General features: G+C 34.1%; 1 protein-coding gene across 3 annotated transcripts in view; it reads left to right on the forward strand.

The window, feature by feature from the left end:
• Positions 1-20,507, forward strand: part of LOC141457264 (protein spitz-like) — a 334,980-nt gene that overhangs the window by 173,091 nt on the left and 141,382 nt on the right. For all 3 annotated transcript variants that reach the window (XM_074133991.1, XM_074133990.1, XM_074133989.1), the window contains one exon: positions 11,276-11,374. In XM_074133991.1, coding sequence (XP_073990092.1) covers positions 11,296-11,374 — 79 coding nt within the window. In that variant the 5' untranslated portion in view covers positions 11,276-11,295. The remainder of the gene's footprint in view (positions 1-11,275; positions 11,375-20,507) is intronic.

A 20,507-nucleotide genomic window follows, 5' to 3' on the forward strand; every position in this document is an offset into this window, starting at 1 on the left:
AGTCAGGTTGGAGACATAAAATGGAGCGTTAACGATAGTTCGAAGTTTTTAGATTGGAGAGATTGGAGCGTTTGGTTGAACTCCACAGCTCTATTCCATACGCCCAGATGGGTTTCAAAATAGTAGTATAAATCAGTCTTTCGTTGTCCAGAGAAAGAGTTTTGATCTATCGTCTAAGAGTCTTTTAAGTAGTCGATAGCGTCTGTTTAGTTCTGTTCACATATTAGTTTTAAAATTTAAATTGAAATGTTTGCTTCAATTTGAATAAAAGTTTTTCTAAATATTATTTATAAAGTTGCATTTTATTGCTCTCATTAGAACAGTCTCATTTAAAATTTAAGTTCGAACTCAGAAACAGGATAAGACTCATATGGCACGCTATAATTAAATTCAAGTAATGGTTGCGATTGTTAATTTTAAGATGTGGTAAAGTTAAAAATTTTAGTGGGCGCTAGAAAATAATTGATTCTCAAAGTTTAGCTGTTGACGAAATAAGTTTTGGGAACCTCTGCTGACGTGTTTCCTCAATCTTTTGTTAGTTGTACTTTGTAACACGTTTGGACAATGCCTAAAAAGGGTTCAGGTCTCTTCAGGCTCATGCCCAAACAAAGTTAGATGATTTAAAATTGATCTCAGACTTTACCTCATTAGCCTTTTATTAGATTTATGTAATCTTTTAGGCTCCAATTTCATTTGAAACATGGTTCTTGGTTAGTTACGTTGAAATTCTTTTTAAGCAAATTATTGCCTTTTTTATGAGTAATATATTTCTAAATAAAAATTAACCCACATTTATTGGATGAATGAGGTAATTGGTTGGAATAAGAAATTGGAGAAGAATATTAAGACTTTTGGACCGAAATAATTTGGACTTATCAATGGAAAAGTATGGCATATTAGAAGGTCCAATATTTAGAGATGGATATACAGTAAAAAGCAGGTCGATCTGGTTATCTTGTTATATGTATGTTAGTTGATATATGTTCAGCTGATCTCAATATCTTTTGTACATTTTTTTCCCCTCTAAACATTGTATTGTTACCAAAAAATGATTTTCCTCATTTCTTTGAAATGGACACAATTTTTGTATGTAGAATAAATGATTGTACTTTTTTTTGTTGCTAAATTAGATTGAGTTTTGGATTTTAATCCAGAATAACTTTTTCTCGCTTCCATTTGTCCAAAAACGTTTTAGCATTTTTATCTAGCATTAAGAAAATGGCAAGAAGATTTACACTTACAGAGTATTTATCACATCCAGTACTACATAATATATAATGTTTGTGTATAAAATATATGCGACTACGTATTATAATTATTACATGATCCTACCAAAGAAACTGATAGCTTTAGTTATGTCACAAGAAAACTTTGAAAACGTAGAAGTTGGAATTTTCTCCGAGAACTTGATGATTTCTGGCGTTTTATCGTACAAAATAAAAATGTTTTAACAATAATTTTCGATTTTTTTTTCATAATTTTCAGATGATTTCCTTGTTACATAATAATTAAGACTTCCTCTGTAGTTAATTGGAAGAGATGCCAACTGCCATAAATTTTGAAATGTTTTTTCTAATTAGACTCTGGGCAGACGAGTCATTTCCTTCGTATAACGTGATCATGGTTTCCGTGGTTAAATCTTCAATCCGTTACTAATAACATGTTTTTATTTAAATCCATTTCAAAAATTTTATTTCCATTTATAGCAATACGTAATTCTAATTAATTAACTTTTTATGTCATTAATGTTGCTTTAATTTTTATAATTATCACTTCAATGTACCTATTCTTATATTTTCTTTGAAACTAGTAATTAATTGTCAACGAACACTGTAAACTAGTTGATTCAGAAATTTTCCAGAACTGTTATCTTCGAAGTTGTACTTTTCAGCAACCTCAGCCCTCTAAGAAAGTTTGATTGGTGGTTGTTCGTCTTGAGAGACATTATAATTACAGACATTATGGGTTGGCAGTTTATTAAATAATTATTATACCAGTTGAAAGCTTTTGCGAAGAAAAAAAATGGGACTCAAAGTTAGTTAAAAGCATATGAAGAGGGCGTTGACGCTTGGTCATTACGCTAGATTATCCGGCTAAGTAAAAGGGCTAGTTTGGTTCCCTCTGGATCGGATCTCAGTTAATGTGAATTTCGTGGTTTTTATTTTATTGTTTTATCACAGGTTTAACTGTTTGGCGTATCCATTGTACAAATATATACCTGGTTATGCTTCGTATAGGATGGAGAACCTAAACCTAGCGAAAGAATGTTCACCTTTTTCTGTTTGATTTCTGTTTTGACGTTCGAATCTGACGAACAAATAATATTCGTACATGTTCAGCCAATCCGAATGCACGATCTCTGTTTCTGTATATTCTTTATCTTGAACGAATCCTTAGAGATCAAAGTTTTAAGAAAGACTTTCGTTAAATGTTTCAATTTTTACTGCATTGGTTTTACCAGTCTTTTTTAGACATGATTAGTGAATTTCTTTGCGTTAACCATATCTCATCTGGAATTCCATTTCAAACTATCTCTCGTAACTATCCACTTGATATACTGAAGACTTTCATGTGTTCCACAAATCTGTCAAGTCGTCCTGAGGCTTTGCAGGCCAAAGCACCGATCTTGAACCTGATGTATTCTGAGATTTGGTCCAGTGTAATCATGTTTACTGGCATCCCCTGAAGTGAATATATCTTACATCTTAATTTAAAATAATATTAAAATTTAAAGGATGAAATTATCTCAGTTATTACGTGCTCTTGATTCCCACGTGGAAGCTATGTGCTCGAATCCTGCAACTTGCCCTTAAATCTTCTTTTTCTAGGAGTTGAATCTGATTATAGATAGTACTCACTGTAACGAGAGAATACTTCTGGAGATTGGCAATACTTTGTGAGGACGCCTTTCCATTTATGTGTAAATTTACGTACCTCTTTGCATATTGCTTCCGCAGTCTTCTTCGAACTCTTTCCGGACAGCAAATCATCAGAAATTAGGTTGTTTATGACTCTTAAGAAGAGAAAAAATCTAAATGGCCGGGTCTGCTGGTCTTGAACCTTCAGGAAATTAACATGTTTTTGAGTTAATCTTTTCATTCTTCAGCTCCATTTTTGTTTTTAGTTCTTCCTTACGATTGAAACAATTGCTGTCAAAACCCAAAAATTTTCCTGTAGTTAGCAATCAAAACTTAAAGTTTTATTTGTATTTCATTTACCAAAACCGTATTGAGTTTTTCGCTTAAAAGTAATCACTAAAAGTTGGTTATCTATTTAGTAGGTTCTATTTTGGTAGGTTTCCACTAACCATTTCAGATTCAAGGGAATTTCAGAGCTAAAAAATTGCGGTTTTTATTGCATTTACGAGGGTCGTTTGAAAAGTCCGTGCAAAGTCAGAGAGATAGCTCTACTGGCGCGTATCGAGGTTATGTTTAGTTAGTAGCATCTCTTGGAAGAACACACACCAAGTTTCAGCCAGATCGGTCTATTTCTTTGTGTTTGGCATTCGTTTGAATCGAGGAAGTCGAGTGATTTTCAAAAGATGAACGAAAAAGAATTTCGTGTGATTAAACACTACTTTATGAAAGGCAAAACGCCTCAGGAGACTAAAGAGAAGCTTGATAAACATTATGGTGACTCTGGCACCTTCGATTAGAACAGTTTATAAGTGGTTTCAAAATTTTCGGAGTGGCCATATGGGCACAAGTGACGCTGAACGTTCTGGACGCCCTGTTGAGGTTACTACTCCAGAAATCATTGATAAAATCCATGATATGGTGATGGATAACAGAAGAGTGAAGGTGCGTGAAATTGCTAGTGCTGTGGGCATCTCGAATGAACGGGTACATAATATTTTGCATCAACATTTGGACATGACAAAGCTATCCGCAAGATGGGTGTCGCGATTGCTCACGCTTGACTAAAAACGAAATCGTGTGAAGTGTTGCAAGGACGGTTTGCAGCTGTTCCAGAAGAATCCGCAGGACTTTAAGCGTCGTTTCGTCACTGTGGATGAAACATGGATACATCACTACACTCCTGAGACCAAAGAACAATCTAAACAATGGGTTACCAAGGGGGAATCTGCGCCAAAAAAGGCGAAGATCGTTCCTTCGGCCGGAAAGATTATGGCGACCGTCTTTTGGGATTCGCAAGGAATAATCCTCATCGACTATCTGGAAAAGGGTAAAACTATTACAGGTGCATATTATTCATCGTTATTATTGGACCGTTTGAAAACCGAGCTGCAAGAAAAACGCCCACGATTGGCCCACAAAAAAGTCCTTTTCCAACACAACGCACCAGCTCACACCTCAGCAGTTGTGGTCGCAAAATTAATGGAAATAGGGTTCCAACTCGTTTCACATCCCCCCTATTCTCCAGACTTGGCTCCCTTGGACTACTATTTGTTCCCCAATATGAAGAAATGGCTGGCGGGAAAAAGATTTTATTCAAACGAGGAGGTGATTGCAGAAACGAATGGCTATTTTTCAGACTTGGACAAATCCTATTATTCGGAAGGGATCAACAAACTAGAGCAGCGTTGGACGAAGTGTATAAGCCTAAAAGGAGACTATGTTGAAAAATAAAAAAGGTTTACCCCAAAAAATTAAGTAGTTTTTATTTTTGCACGGACTTTTCAAACGACCCTCGTACTTAAGAAAATTTCATTTAATGTGCATATAAATTCATGATTGAATTCAATTGCAACATTTTTTTTTGCTTTAATTAAAAAACAAAAATTTAGATACAGCCCAATGATACTTCTACTTTGTCGATATAACCAATACATTTTTGCACAGTAAGTTGACAAAATTAACAACTTGTGAAAGTTTATGTTTTCATATTAATTTTTTAATTTCACAGAAGTTAATTAATTTTTTGTTTTTTAAATAAAGTAATAAATATAAAATGTAATAAAAAGTAAATACTATCAAAGTAATAATTATTTTTTTATAAAGGTGAAAGAAGAGAGCGATATGTCTGCTGCATGTGTATTTTATAATTATCACTGAGTGACTGTCCTACCCAGTTAGTGACACCAACACTAATTTATTCCATTGTGACAATGTCATTGTCGAGTTCATACAACTTTTTATTCGTTCAATATTATTTTATTACTTTATTTATATTAATTTTAATTTAATATTTCGAGAAGTTTTAATTGAAATTCTATAAATGTTTAGCGAATTAGAGAAGTGCTGGTAAGCTTTTGACAATCAAAATTTATAGCTAGCTTTATCTTATGGTGTGTTCATTTGCATTTCTTTAATTTTATATTTTCTTTTAATTAGAGAATTCATTAAACCCAACTCGGGTAATGGCATAAAACCGTAAGTATAATGAATTTTCAAAGCTTAAGTTAAAGCACCTGCAGTTTACCTTTAAATCTTCAATAGATAGTTGTAATTCAGTCCTCAGCAGTGGCCCACTATATCTTTAGAGGGCATTGTTCTTCGACAGTTCTCAACAGTAACCCACTGTAACCTCAACGAGCAGTTCCAACCAACAATTCCTCTGAATTGTCAACTCAAGAATCGTAATAAGAGCAAATCGTATGATTGTTCACACCAAATTTGTCTTCTAAATTATCCCAAATGTATAATTTGTGTACATCGACTTCTATGGTTGTTACTAGCGTCCCTTCCTACGTTCATTCAATTTAAGATAAACACGCGACACACTCAGCAATATTGCATGCAGTTAGCCACAGGATGTAAGTTTACATCCTCTCCTTGAGATATAATTGTTATAAATGTAAATTTGAGGCTACCAAAGAATATTATTTATATATCATCAAAATAACTACAAAAATTGAATTAAAATTGTGAACTTCAAAACTCTTTGAATTTAATTTAAGTCAGACGTGTTAATTTTGTAGTTAACTACACCAAAAATCTTTATTAGTTCAAGTAATCAAAAAAACCTGAAAAACCAACAATCTAGTACAAAATGATTTGGTCTAAAATGATTAGTATAGCTCGTCGTTCCAAACTAAGCACCTCATTCTCAAAAATGTCAATTTTTCTGTACTCATGGTACGTTTCTAACTTTTCAAAGTCTACCATAAATATCTATGTCAGCGTTTCCCAACCTGTGGTACGCGAGTTGCTGGTTGGTGGTACGCGAAAAAATAACTAATAATGGCGGACATAAAAAATGAAAAAAATTAAATCATAAAAATAGCATAGAAACGGTTTTTTTCCTATAATACATAAAAAATTATTTTAATTAATAATATTATACAATAAAGTTGATAATAACTATGTATGTACAGCAATAAGTAAGTCTCAAGATACACGAGAAAATGTAATAGCATATTTAACAGGACTAAAATTGTGTTTCATGGAGTATTTTCCAAAAACCGAAGATAACTGGACTAAAAGAAAATTTAGGAAAAGCTACATCATTATCAATAAAAAAAAAATGACTATGTAAAAATCTGCTTAAAGAGATTGATTGTAATGAGTAAGCTCTATCCAAGCAACATTAAATTTAATTGGTACTTACAGGTAGTTGAATACTTAAAAGAAATTAATTTAGTAGATTTGGGCACAAATATAATAATCCTAAAGGTGAACTTTGTAAATTAATTAATAATTTTGAAGAGGAAAATATTGGAGCAATTTTGAATTATTTAAAAAATAGTTTTAAAACTAAGATCTTACACTTTACAAAGTTTATAAAGTGAACATGAACTTGTACTCCTTTGTAACAGATAGATTGTATCTCTATACAAATAAAGATAATAATAATAAAATAACACACTCGGAATAACAAATTTCAAGGAATACAATCATTTTTACGAAGTGGTACAATTGAGTATGATGTACTACCAAGTGGTACGCGAGCCAAAAAAAGGTTGGGAAAACGCTGGTCTATGTAATTTTTTTTATATTTATTATAATTTTCTGTAAGCTAACTTCTCCAGTCGCATCCTTTGCTATTAATCATAGTCTCTGTTTTAATGTCTAGTAAAGGTGGAAATGGTATTCTGTTAATATGGACTTTCTTGGAATTTTATAAAAGGTACAGAATTTGAATAGTTGATTGGTTTAAAATACTCGTGGTTTCCTAAAAATATTGAACAATGGAGATTGTAACTAGTGATTCCCTGAGATCTGCTATAATAAAAAGCCTCGTTACTGTGATATTGTAACACTCCTTTGAATAAATTATAGGTTCTGGATTACATTTTGATAAATTTTCATTTAGGAAAACACGCTTATCTGGTGGTGCACCCTTTAGTCTTTCTTGTTACTTATATCTTTTCCATTCTTAGTCATATTTTCTACTTACCTACGTCATAAAGCTCCCTATTTGATGAAAATCTATTCGATTTGTTTAAGCTTTAATGTTTTTTTTATATTATGAATCGGGTTGCATTATTGTATGCAGTCGCTAAAATAAACGACTACAATAACATTAACTTGCATTTTTATGAAGCCTTTCTTTTTCTCGTATGTGAATATCCATTATTATTAAAACTTGTGCATATATTAGAAAGTAAGTTGTAATTAATTAAGCCAATGATTGGCTACTTTATTTCATCAACTCTTTACATTTTGCATTTTAAAAAAGAAAAGCAAGATGCGGTAAAAGCACGTACATATTTTTGTCACATTGATGTTTACAATTGTGGAAAACTTTCTTGAGATTGAAACTGATTCAATATAATATTATGAGCGAGTAAAACTATATACTCTGAGAAAGAATTAGCTCTTTAGATAGCATTACGAACTACTTCTCCCTGGACTTCCTTCAAGCACAGTTAGAAACTAGATTATTGTTAACCATGAATATTACACCAGCAAAACTACATCAGAGGTTACATTCCTCTCCGAAAAATGCCTTAAAATTATCTTGGAAAAATCTGGTATGTGAAAACTTACATTTCCATATCTTACTACTATTTTCAGTTTAGTAATTAACTTTTATTCCCTGTGATAACTTAATATCGAAAATTGGAAAAGAATCGAAATATTTCTTTTAATCAATCGCCGCCTCAATAAATTACATTTTCTGTTTAAATATAATCGCTTTTATGAAAGCATTAAAACATTAAACTATTCCGTTTACAACTTGTTTTAATAAAATAACTTTATATATGTCAATAAATAGTTCATAAATAATTAATTTTGTTATTTAGATGGCGGAGAATGTAATTAAAATAGTAATCTTTATTTTATTACATTAAGAATATAAATAGATAAGATGATGGAGAAGAATGATAGTTTATGTATTTGATTTCAACAACTGCAGCTTAGTTCAGATTTTAATAGATTATAAGAATATATTTTAACACGCAATAAATGTGGAGATATGGTGTGATAATCTTACTGTGTAATTACTCATTTGGAACAACCAAATTGAAAATTAGTTTAATAATCGAAGGTTTCTGCATAATTGGTGAAATATTTGTAAAATTGGATAAACCAAGTCTTTGTGAGTGGTTTAATGAAAAATAATGTCTTAAATTTTAATAGAAACACTCTACAGTTCATATTGTGAATCCAAAATAGCAATTTTCTGCAAAATTTTACAAGAATTTGTTGTTTAGGTGGATGATGTCTCCGAAGAGATTTAGTTGCGAACTCTCTTTAATATCAGTTTTTTTTTTTTTCTTAAGTTTTAAGTAAAAATCTTGCTTTTATGTCTTCTCCTCACTATAGAATACACTTTTGGTTATTTCTTCCTTCACATTACAGATCTGACCAAATTCGTCATTTGTTGAAGTTCTCAAGATTCATACAGGTTGTAATCATGTTGTTCAAAGTATAACGGTAGCAAAATATCAAAACTACGAGGGTCGTTTGAAAAGTCCGTGCAAAGTCAGAGAGATTATGTTTAGTTAGTAGCATCTCTTGGAAGAACACACACCAAGTTTCAGCCAGATCGGTCTATTTCTTTGTGTTTGGCATTCGTTTGAATCGAGGAAGTCGAGTGATTTTCAAAAGATGGACGAAAAAGAATTTCGTGTGTTGATTAAACACTACTTTATGAAAGGCAAAACGCCTCAGGAGACTAAAGAGAAGCTTGATAAACATTATGGTGACTCTGCACCTTCGATTAGAACAGTTTATAAGTGGTTTCAAAATTTTCGGAGTGGCCATATGGGCACAAGGTGACGCTGAACGTTCTGGACGCCCTGTCGACTGTCTTTTGGGATTCGCAAGGAATAATCCTCATCGACTATCTGGAAAAGGGTAAAACTATTACAGGTGCATATTATTCATCGTTATTGGACCGTTTGAAAACCGAGCTGCAAGAAAAACGCCCACGATTGGCCCAGAAAAAAGTCCTTTTCCATCACGACAACGCACCAGCTCACACCTCAGCAGTTGTGGTCGCAAAATTAATGTGAAATAGGGTTCCAACTCGTTTCACATCCCCCCTATTCTCCAGACTTGGCTCCCACGGACTACTATTTGTTCCCCAATATGAAGAAATGGCTGGCGGGAAAAAGATTTTATTCAAACGAGGAGGTGATTGCAGAAACGAATGGCTATTTTTCAGACTTGGACAAATCCTATTATTCGGAAGGGATCAACAAACTAGAGCAGCGTTGGACGAAGTGTATAAGCCTAAAAGGAGACTATGTTGAAAAATAAAAAAGGTTTACCCCAAAAAATTAAGTAGTTTTTATTTTTGCACGGACTTTTCAAACGACCCTCGTATTACGTACAAGCGGACGTATGTAAATCGCATCTTTGTGAAAGGGGTGGGCCGCCCAGTTGGATTCCAGCATCTTCTAAATTGTATATATTGGTTTAATTATTTGATTTGTTTTTATTTTGCTTAATTTAAGACGCATCAGTAACTGAGGTCCTTAGCGCATTAAGCTCATCGACTTGAAAATAAATTATGTTGCAATAATAACTGTCATAATATACAAATATTGATAACAAATTTAAACCAACTCAATTGAACATTTGAAATAGGTAACGTTCTAAGTTCAACTGAATCTTCAAGTTCTTCGTGTCAAAAGATAATAAATCTACCCTTTGCTGTAGTCATAACCTTAAATTACCTCTTAAAAATCTTTATATATATATAATTAAATAAATAATAAGTAGGGAAGGGATTAGCTATGCGGTTAGCATACTTGACTCCCACGCGGAGGTCCCGGGTTCGAATCCAGCTGCTGACCCTTAAATTTTCTCTTCCTAGGAACTTCTTACAGCTCACTGTCCGGTGATGGACAGTGTTGTCTGTAATGGGAGAACACTGTCCGGAGGCCGGCAGTGCACTGAAAAAAATTCCGGTCGCCAATAACCTTAGATGTTAACGCGCCTTAAATAAAAAATAAGTAAATAAAAATAAATAAGTTGTTTTAAATGGTCGAGAGAGATACCAAGTCTTTGTCGTTCTATACAATCTCTGTGTCGTTAATTGTATTGTTTCCACTTAGAACTGTAACTGTTAATGATGGCTGCTAAAATTAAGTACACACCAATCACACCCTTCTATTTTTTTTTTTTTTTTTTTGTAAATATAAAACTCCAAGCAGATACAAAATAGCAAGGTGTTACGGGGGAGGTAACTGGAGATTTCAAAGTTACAGTTATGTTTACAGACTGGCCTTTTACGAGTACAAGTTATTGGCTGTTTTTAGGGTGAATTATTATTTAAGGCATTTCTGAACTATCATTATTGTAGAATAACCAAGGATTTAACCAAATTTTCTTTTGCTAGTTCACAGATCTTTTTAGTAGGACCTTAACTACCCTATTCATTCCCCTCTTGCTGTGGCTGTTCAAAAACCCTATTAGCCGCTCCAGAAGAAATAATTATTTCTGACTAAATTTACCAAAATTACTAGAAATAATAACAAACCCTGCTCACATCACTATTCACTAGAAACAATTATAACGTTCAAAGATATCAACACGATAAAGCTAAGTTGGTTGTCTTCAAATTTTTAAGTTTTAATGTTTTGTTTTTTGGAAGTCTCGCAAATCATTTATTTATTTTGTTTTATTCTTTTTTTTATAATCTAAGAAATTTTAAAAATGACTTGACAGATCTGTATTTGTAGGCGTCGAAAACTATTTGCAGGCCCCAGGTTGTTCACCTGAGTCCCACACCTCTTTGTCTCCTCTCAGCAATCTAATTAATATTTCTTTTCTTTTTTCTATTACAATTAATATAATTATTTAAAGTTATTGAAGGTTTATTTGGTTATTCAAATTTGGGTATACTATTTTATTATAAAAATAATATAGATTTAAAATTGTATGTCTGTGATTGTGATTGATTTTTGATTTTGTTGCAGGCAGGAGACGTGGTGTGGCTATGAGATTGTGTAGTATGCAGATGACTTTTGCATCGCTCCTATCTCTGCTAATACTACAGAACTACACGCCACTTGTCGGTAAGTATTCTTGACAATAACTATTACGAACAGTACTGTTAAAAATACTTATGTTTGAAGCATTGAGTTGAAGAATCTATGAATGAGGATTTACTTTTTTACAAACAAAATAAAGACGATAGAGAGGGTTCTTCTTCTTTCTGCGGTCTCCATACTCTGTTCCCTATATATGGCTTCATCCCTCTACTGTGGCACTGCCGCCTTGAATCTGTACAGAATATGTGTGTAAAAAGAAACCCTCTCACTATAGCTGAACACTATTGACAATTCTATACTGTTTCCAAGGTCCAATAACAATAGCCTTCTAGGCTAGGCTTAACTGTAGATAACCGCAATATCCTCCACTTGTAATATATATTAGATTTATTCTGTGCAAGTGCGCTCCAACTACTCAACAATAATGGGGAATTTAATATTTCCGAAAATGTCCGGAATTATTTTACACTATTTTGTTGCAGGGTGAACCAGTAAGTATTGTCCATAGGCCTACTGTGTGTAGTACATCTAAAGTGGAGTTCAATGACGTATTGCACAACTTCATATTTTCCACTGTTCTTGAGTGACGTCACTTTAATTTTTTTTTTCTTAAATCATTACTTTTTTTTCCAATAAAAATGTTATTACTCAGAAAGTTTTAGTCCGAATTCTATTCTGATGATACGGTTAGAAAGGCAGATAAATTTCCTAAACATTGAAACCATTTCGAAGCATAAGTTATTCTCCAAACAGCCTCAATCTTCCTCCGAATGCTGGAAAAATAAAAGTAATCGAAATTTTTAAGAAAACTCATTAGGCCCTTACGTGATCACTATCAGACCTAGGTGCTGGCACTTTTTATAAAAGTTTCCTTGTCTAATGGGCTTTCAAACGGTATATCATTTTCCAGGATTCCTTTTATCTTCGTATGAGAAATTACATTTGTTTTACGCAAGAAAACGTGTTCACGAGCACACAACAGTGTTAGTTTATCAAGTTGTTTAATTCATTGAAAACTCTTTTAGATGGACCGGTAGTCAATTTTTAAAGTAGATTGTCTTAAAATAAGGAAGTCAAAGGTTACAAATTGCACTTTAAAAAAAAAAGACGTCACTCAAGAACAGTGGAGAATATGAAGTTGGCCAATACGTCATTGAACTCCACTTTAGACGTTCTACACACAGTAGGCCTATGGACAATACTTACTGGTTCACCCTATATATACATATTTTTTAATTTAAATGTGAGGTTTCGATAGAAACACACTGTCTACAAGCGGACATTGTGCTGTATAAAAAGCTCTTAAAACAGAAGAATATTTAATGGCAAACTGCTGGTTTCTGGACCAGAATATCCCTGTGAAAGTCTAGTAACCACCATATTGGGCGGAATCCCTTTTTATTACTAACACTATTAAAATTGGGCACATCGATTTTCGAATATATTGCCTTATTATTAGTATTTTAAAGACTATGAATTGTGTAGGATTTTTTAATCGTGTTTTGACAATTTTCGGCATATTTACTGATTGCTTCAGTTAATTATTATTTTAATGATTTAAGGCGCCTCAAACTCTCAGGTTATTGATGCCCGAAACTTTTTTCAGTGCACTGCCAGCCTCCGGAAAGTGTTCTCTCGTTTACAGACAACACTGTCTATCACTGGACAGTGAGCTGTAAGAAGCTCCTAGGAAGAGAAAATCTGAGGGTCAGCTGCTGGATTCGAACCCGGGACCTCCGCGTGGGAATCCAATACGCTAACCTCATAGCTAATCTCTTTCTTTTCAGTTAATTATTATTGTTGTTATTAGTCAGTGAGAGGATCCTACGCTTATCCTAAGTCCTTTTAGGCTCATATTGCTGCCACAATAAGATACAATGACCACCACAGATTGTCAGCAAACATAATTGAAGTAGTAATTTCTTCACCAAATTGATTAATCTACGCTTGAAGTTGGTAGAGAATTCGAAACCGGTCTGGGATATGTAATAAACATGCATGCTACGATGAAACTGGATAATATCCAGCACTGCGGTACCGAACCACATTTTCAGCAGAGCTTTTTTGAGTAAAAAAAATTGTTACTCCTTTAGGAGTGGCCTCAAAAATTTCTGTTTTACCAGGAGCAGGAAAACATAAAAAAAAAGGTGCTCTTTTATTAGGAATATTGGAGTATAATATTTAAAGCATCCATCTTCCACGCTAGGAATGTTGACGCTCATTGGCTTTGTTGACAATCTAGCAGCCTGTACTGTAGTTGTACTGAATTTATTTTTTATCAATGAACGAGGTTTTTCTCTTATTTCGTGAATTTATTAGCAATAAGACATATTTCTCACAATTGGATGCCCCATTAAATGGGCGGGCATCCTTTCTGTCAACACTCCTAAATTCATAGTGAATAGAGGAAGTGTAGAGGTGTAGCAACCAGGATGGGAATTCCCTGTCTAGACAGTTCCGCCTCCCAGAGTAACCCATCTCCGTCGTACACTCAACGCTATTGAACTATTCCAACAGACACAGCGCCACATTGTGCTCCTGTATCCTTCTTTAAAGTTCTCACTACTTTCTATGGAAATATCTCTGTCTTTCTTTCCTGACTTTAGTTTTATAGTGAACAAGTAGAAATTTGAATTTTGAAAAGTTTTCCAATTAATAACTTCTTTAATAATATAGATGTTTTTTAAAAAAAACCAGTCATCTATTCTCTTTGCTTTCTTCAGTTTGGTTGATCTTCTTCAGTGAAAGGATGGCAAATCACATCCTGGGAGGAAAGGAAGTGAAAGATTGAATGAGATGCTGAATCCAAAGAGTTGCAACTAAAGAATAACAGTTGTTCGCGTTTTTTTAGGGCGGTATATCCTGTAAAAAGGAAACGGGTTATCTCGTTTTCAGGTCTCTTGATGTCCTAATAGCTATTGCGATCTTAACAAGAGTCAAAACACCAAAAATTATATTCAATTTTGCTGAGATCTTTCGTTGATGGGGTTATTTTTATTTTATTTGATTAAAAAAAAAAAAAATCTTGTAATTTCTGTTCATTATTTTTGGCGACTGATTCATAGTTTCAGTAAGATGAAAAAAATAACTGCCAGTTTCAGTCATGATATATTCTTATTATTCCGAGCTTTCGACCTAGGGACTAGTTCTTCTTCAGGGCTAATTTACAATGTAATATTTTACATCATTAAAGGGTTGATGTGTCTTCTGTCTTTGTCTACTCATGGACTGGGTGTGATCGGTCTATGTGTGATATGTGCTTTGGTTGTAAGGAAGTCAGTGTTGCCAATTGTCGAAGTATTTTTTAGTAAGTTGGCGTATATGTTGTTTAAATTGTTCTTGTCAGTTTTAATTATTAACACACTGTAAATATGTTCCATAGCCCTGAAGATTGCTTAGTGCCTAGGTCAAAAGCTCGGCATAATAAAAAATATATCATGACTGAAACTGGCAGTTATTTTTTTCATCCTATTGAAAAAATGTAGTGTTAACACTCACATTATAGTTGGTTGATTTGGTTCCAAAACTTATTGCTTGGATCTGTGGTCGCATCAAGTCGGGGAAGTTTCGAATTTGCTAGTAAACTCTTGCTAGTAGACAAAATTTGATTTTATGATCTTTATGAAATTTATTGACTTGTGTAACTTTCTCCCAGAAAATTTGGCAAGAGCTTCAAATTTTGTTCAAAATGCATTTAGAGAATTTAAAAAAAAGAAAAAAGAACATCCTTAAGGACACAACAAGACTGCAGTTTACTGTTCTTTTGTGGGGGTTATTTCCCAACAAGAGGACCTGGCCAAAGAGAAGGAATTGGTTAGAGGAGTGGCGTTTTTTTTGTTATTATTTTTATTTATATTAATTTATTTACCATACTGGGAGACACTTACAAAAGCGCGCACACGATCTACACACGCACTTGGAGCCTTTTGGAGTGTGGGCGTTGTCCATTGGGTTGGTTTGGTTAGTTCTTTTTGTTGGCCCATTCATCAAACCCACACCGGCTCGGTCACTTTCACTCTGGATATCCTTTTCTACCTTGCTTCTTCCATATTACCCCTTGCCGGCAGTGGGACGGTTCCTGCGTCTGGGACGGAAGGACTGTCGCCGTATTCTCATTAGGCCCACACTCAGCGCCACCAACTTCCTTTTCCTTTCCTTACTATTAATATTTAATCTTGTTCGCCTTTTTTTTTCTGATTCCACGTCTCCCTCCACCATGATCATCTGTTTATATAATAGTGACGTAATATTATTTTAAGTAGGCTTTTAACTGTAAATTTATAAATAATTTTGAATTATTTATTATCAATCACTTCCCACACAACATCCAAAAATATCGTTTATTATTTTAAATCTTTTTACTTTTATATTTTCTTTAAGTATGATTGTTCACATCACATTTCCCCTCTCTATTTCAATAAACTTCGGGCATAATATTTTTACAATTATATGCGAGGTCTGTAAATTAAGTGATGAGACTGATTTTTTTAAATTTTTTTATTCAAAAAGAATTACAATTCTATATTGTCACCTTCAAAATAACTTCCTTCTGAAGCCACACAGCGCTGGAGACGTTTCTTCCACTCCTCATAGCAGTGCTCGAACTCCGATACTGGAATAGCCTTCAGCTGGTCAATTACAGCCGTTTGAATATTTTCGACTGTCCTAAAATGAGTTCCTGTGTGACAAGGAGCATTATCGTGATGCAACACCCACTTCTTCTTGATGTTTGGTCTCACACGAATGGACCCATTTTTCGAAGTTTTTCAAGAACCTCTTGGTAAAACTGTTGATTGACCGTTTGAAAAACTTCGAAAAAGGGGTCAATTCGTGTGAGACCAAACATCAAGAACAAGTGGGTTGTTGCATCACGATAATGCTCCTTGTCACACAGCAATTTCAATAAACAAGTTTTTGGCCTAGTAAAAACATTCCTGTGGCTCCTCAGCCTCCTCTTATTCGCCTGACTTGAGTCCTTGTGACTTTTTTCTCTTCCCAAAGTTGAAAAATCACCTCAAGGGAACTCATTTTGGGACAGTGGAAAACATTCAAACGGCTGTAACCGACCAGCTGTAGGCTATTCAAGTATCGCAGTTCGAGCACTGCTATGAGGAGTGGAAGAAACGTCTCCAGCGCTGTGTGGCTTCAGAAGGAAGTTATTTTGAAGGTGACAATATAGAATTGTGATTCTTTTTGAATAAAAAAATTTAAAAAAAATCAGTTTCATTACTTAATTTACAGACCTCATATATATTAAATAACGAGAATGATTTAGGGAAGAGAATAGCTATGCGGTTAGCGTATTGGATTCCCAAGCGGAGATCACGGGTTCGAATCCAGCTGCAGACCCTTAGATTTTCTCTTCCTAGGAGCTTTTAACAGCTCACTGTTCGGTGATGGACAGTTTTGTCTGTAACGAGAGAACACTGTCCGGAGGCCGGCAGTGCACTGAAGAAAGCTCCGGGCGCCAATAATCTCAAAAGTTGACGCGCCTTAGATTATTAACAAATTAAAAAAAATAAATAATGTAATTCTTTTTTCGGGCTATTTAATTAATCTTTACTATAGGTTCATTCTATTCTAAATGAATTCATTTTGAGATAAATCTATTTAGAATACACCTATCATATTTCATAGAGCCAGACAAAGCGGAAATGCTTTGGAATTTTTACTGAAAGGGATATGAGTGTCTGTATCTGAAAATAACTGTGTCCGGTTTTAGATAGCCCATAAGAAGGATTTTCTCCTTTAAATTATCGGTTTCTAAAAATGATCATATTATATACACAAAATTATACATATAATAATTGTATAAAAGTTGAAGTTTTGTATAAAAATTTAAAGTACATAAATAAAAAGTGGATTTTTTTTGGTTGATGAAGAAGGAAACAGGAGCAGAAGTGAAGGGTCCAACAGAACAGTATTTCCTTTTAGAAGATTCATGCTTCAGCAACCTTCTTACCATTCTTTTTACCGTTAATTGTCTTAATTAATGCTTCAATGAAAGTTAATTTAAAGTTTACATTTTTAGAATAATTAAATGAAAAACTGTTTGAAAATAACCGAACCGTATTAAATTTAACTAAATTTAGAAATGGATTTCCAATATTTCAATAATTGTTTTGGTGCACTATTGGGTTTGTGTTCTAAACTATTAAGTTTTCATTTTTATTATTAATCATTAACAAATCGTGCTAATTTATTGCTCAGTTTTTTATACGACATAACAAGCATTATTTTACTATGTCTGATCGTATTCGGTGTTTTAACTATCTTAGAAGTACAGTATGTGATCGTAGATTAGATTAGAATAGGGCGGCCTCGAGGCCTACGCCACTGCGACCCCTTTGGATCTATTGTGGCCCCCCTCCCCCAACTTTGGAGCTTGCCCTCCAGAGGCTATCATCTGCCAGGCCCATGCGATGCGTATGTTTTCTGAGCCTGCAGTGGCCAATAAATAAGCCTACAATTATCCTTATAGCCCCACGGCTTTGATGGATTAATTCTGCAGTCAGCCTTGGCGAATAGCCTTTAATAAACTCCTTCGCCTGTCTCTGACCAGTGGTGGCAAGCCACCACTCCTGTGACCTAGTCTGCACCCGTAGTTTAATGGCCACAGTCTTAAAATACTTGGAGATTCCAAAAAAGGGCTCCGGGCCAATTAAGTGGCCGGGCTCCGTCCGTTTAATCACACTCTTAATCCTGGAGAGCGACTCCTGGGTAAAGATCTCTCCTTGGCCTTGGTTTTTTTCTTCCCCGAAAAGTAACACCCTTAGCCTTTCGTACTGACACAACACGTGCAGTGCCGTTTCCTCCTCCTCTTCCTGCACAGAACCTACAAAGGCTGTCATCTGCCAGGCCCAGTGTGATCGTAACCTTCTGGAAATTAAATTCTCTGCGCAAAACTATTTAATCAACCTTTGATGATATACGAAAATAGAAAGTAGCCACTTCATTTTTTTTAAAAAAAATTCCCTCTTCGCCATTTTTAGACCACCAACCAACCAACCGTTTGGTCTCCTCTTAGTAGCGATGATGTAATTTGTTAAAAAAAATATAGTTCTCGATCATTTTTACTTCTTCATCTCTCCTTCACTCGTCGCAGGAAGTATCGATATCTCGCAACTTTTTTTATTATGAACTTTGGTCGTAAAAGCACTTTTTGAGGCCTATTCTTAATACGGAAAAAAGTTTTTAATTTTTTTAATTTCAGAACAAATTCAAATTTTTGTTATTTAAGTTCTGCGGAATAATTGATCCGGAAGTACTCCTTCTTAAATGCTTGAACATGTTCACAACATGTAAGATTTCAAAGAATCAACTCCGCCTTTAAGGGCTAGACTGCGAAATATAGACCAGTAACTTATCTGTAGCCGCAGACTAAATCAATACCCCTGAGTATGATAAGTAAACTTGAAACTGTTTTATGAGTCTAAAACACATTTTAAACAATCTAATTTAGTAATATTGTTATTCTTAAAATGCTGTATGTTTTAATTTGTTTGCTAGTAATTAATATTTGTAAGTTTTTTCTTAAGAGCCAGACTGATGGCCACAGACTATATAGAAATGCACTCCAATTAGCTGCACCTAATATTAAACTAGCACTATTTCTTTTTGCCCCTCCTCTCGGTATACTGCAACAGCGACACTTGCGGGGTGCTGCAGTGAATAGAGAACGAACATTCCTTGGACCGATATCAATGTGACATTAAGGCAAGGGCGCCTCCTCAACCTACTCTCCAGATAAATAGATGAACTTTACTCTCACCGTCTAGACTTTACCCTTACTCTTAAACTATACTCTAAAAAAAAATATATCCTTTGAATATTCTATTGTAGATTTGAAAGCTAAGAAAATATACGCAGGAAACGGTAAAAAGTTATGGAGAAAGGTCTTATATTAAGAAGGATTGCTATTCATCTTGAAAGGTTCTTAAGAGGTTTCATTTCTGATTTGTCCCCTTTTTTTACCTAAATGACATTATTCCATCTACAAAATCAACCCCTTAAATGTTAATTTCATCTATATGATACCGACAAAGTGTGTTATCTTGCCATTTTATCGAATCCCTAGTTACTTTCTAATTTTACCCCAACTTTTATTCGATTAAATTTGATTAAAACTAGCTGACTGTGTAGTACGAAACGGAAACCTCAACACCAAATAGATTAATCTACCTCTATTGGTGGATGAATATCCGAATACGGTCAGGAATACAATAAACAAGCGAGCTACAACGGATAAAGTCAAAGTTCCTGTCCAGCACTGCCAACCTAATCACATTTTCAACAAGTAACTATATATTTAGTTGTCCCATTCAGTATAGCCACTGACGCTGATGTCACATTAATTCAGGAAAACCTTACAGAAACCTCAATGTAAACAATGTACATATCGTTATAATGTGATTTTTTAAACGAGTTTGACTGGTTATACAAACTTTTATTAGCAGTAAGAATTTAGATTAGTCCCAAATTTCGGAGTTTGATGAGAATAGAAGAATTAGATCGTTAGAGATGGTGGTGTGAGGGTTAGGTTAAGATATCTGTCTCTATTTAGTGTAAAATTAAATAAAAAATTAATTCTTATATTAGATTATCAGGCAGCCTACTTGCGAGTTAATAAATTCCCATAACATTTACCACCTCCCCTTAAAATCAGTTATTGCTGGCAGTTTAACGTATTTTACATATCTAATATGTCAAGGTACTATAAATTATTTCCTGGATATTAATTTAAATTAAATTGAAAATGTCAATAAATTATTATTATTAAAAGAATATTAATTGTTGGGCGTTTAAAATTCTTTAAGGTCATGCTTCTTTGAGGCGACATTCAAAAATCTTTGACGGCCGTACTGCTTAATTTGCTAATCTTTGCTTATTGACTGCTGTTATATCATTTATCATTGGCTTCAGTTAGAAATTGTAACTGCTTCTGTTAATTCTTCTGTCCGACACATTCGAGTCTTCTTTTAAATGTTCCTTTAGTGTATCGAATACAATTATTTTTATTATCATTGTATCCTCTACAAATAAATAGAGGTAATATATGCACGTAACAATACATACAGAATCCCCTGAGACGTGTTTAAAGATGCCAACCTTTGCTTGGAACTCTCCAGGAATTTGGGTCTGACTTGATCATGAGATC

Source organism: Rhodnius prolixus, unplaced genomic scaffold (assembly GCF_049639745.1).
Source record: "Rhodnius prolixus isolate KJV_2025 unplaced genomic scaffold, Rpr scaffold_10, whole genome shotgun sequence".
Classification (NCBI taxonomy): domain Eukaryota; kingdom Metazoa; phylum Arthropoda; class Insecta; order Hemiptera; family Reduviidae; genus Rhodnius; species Rhodnius prolixus.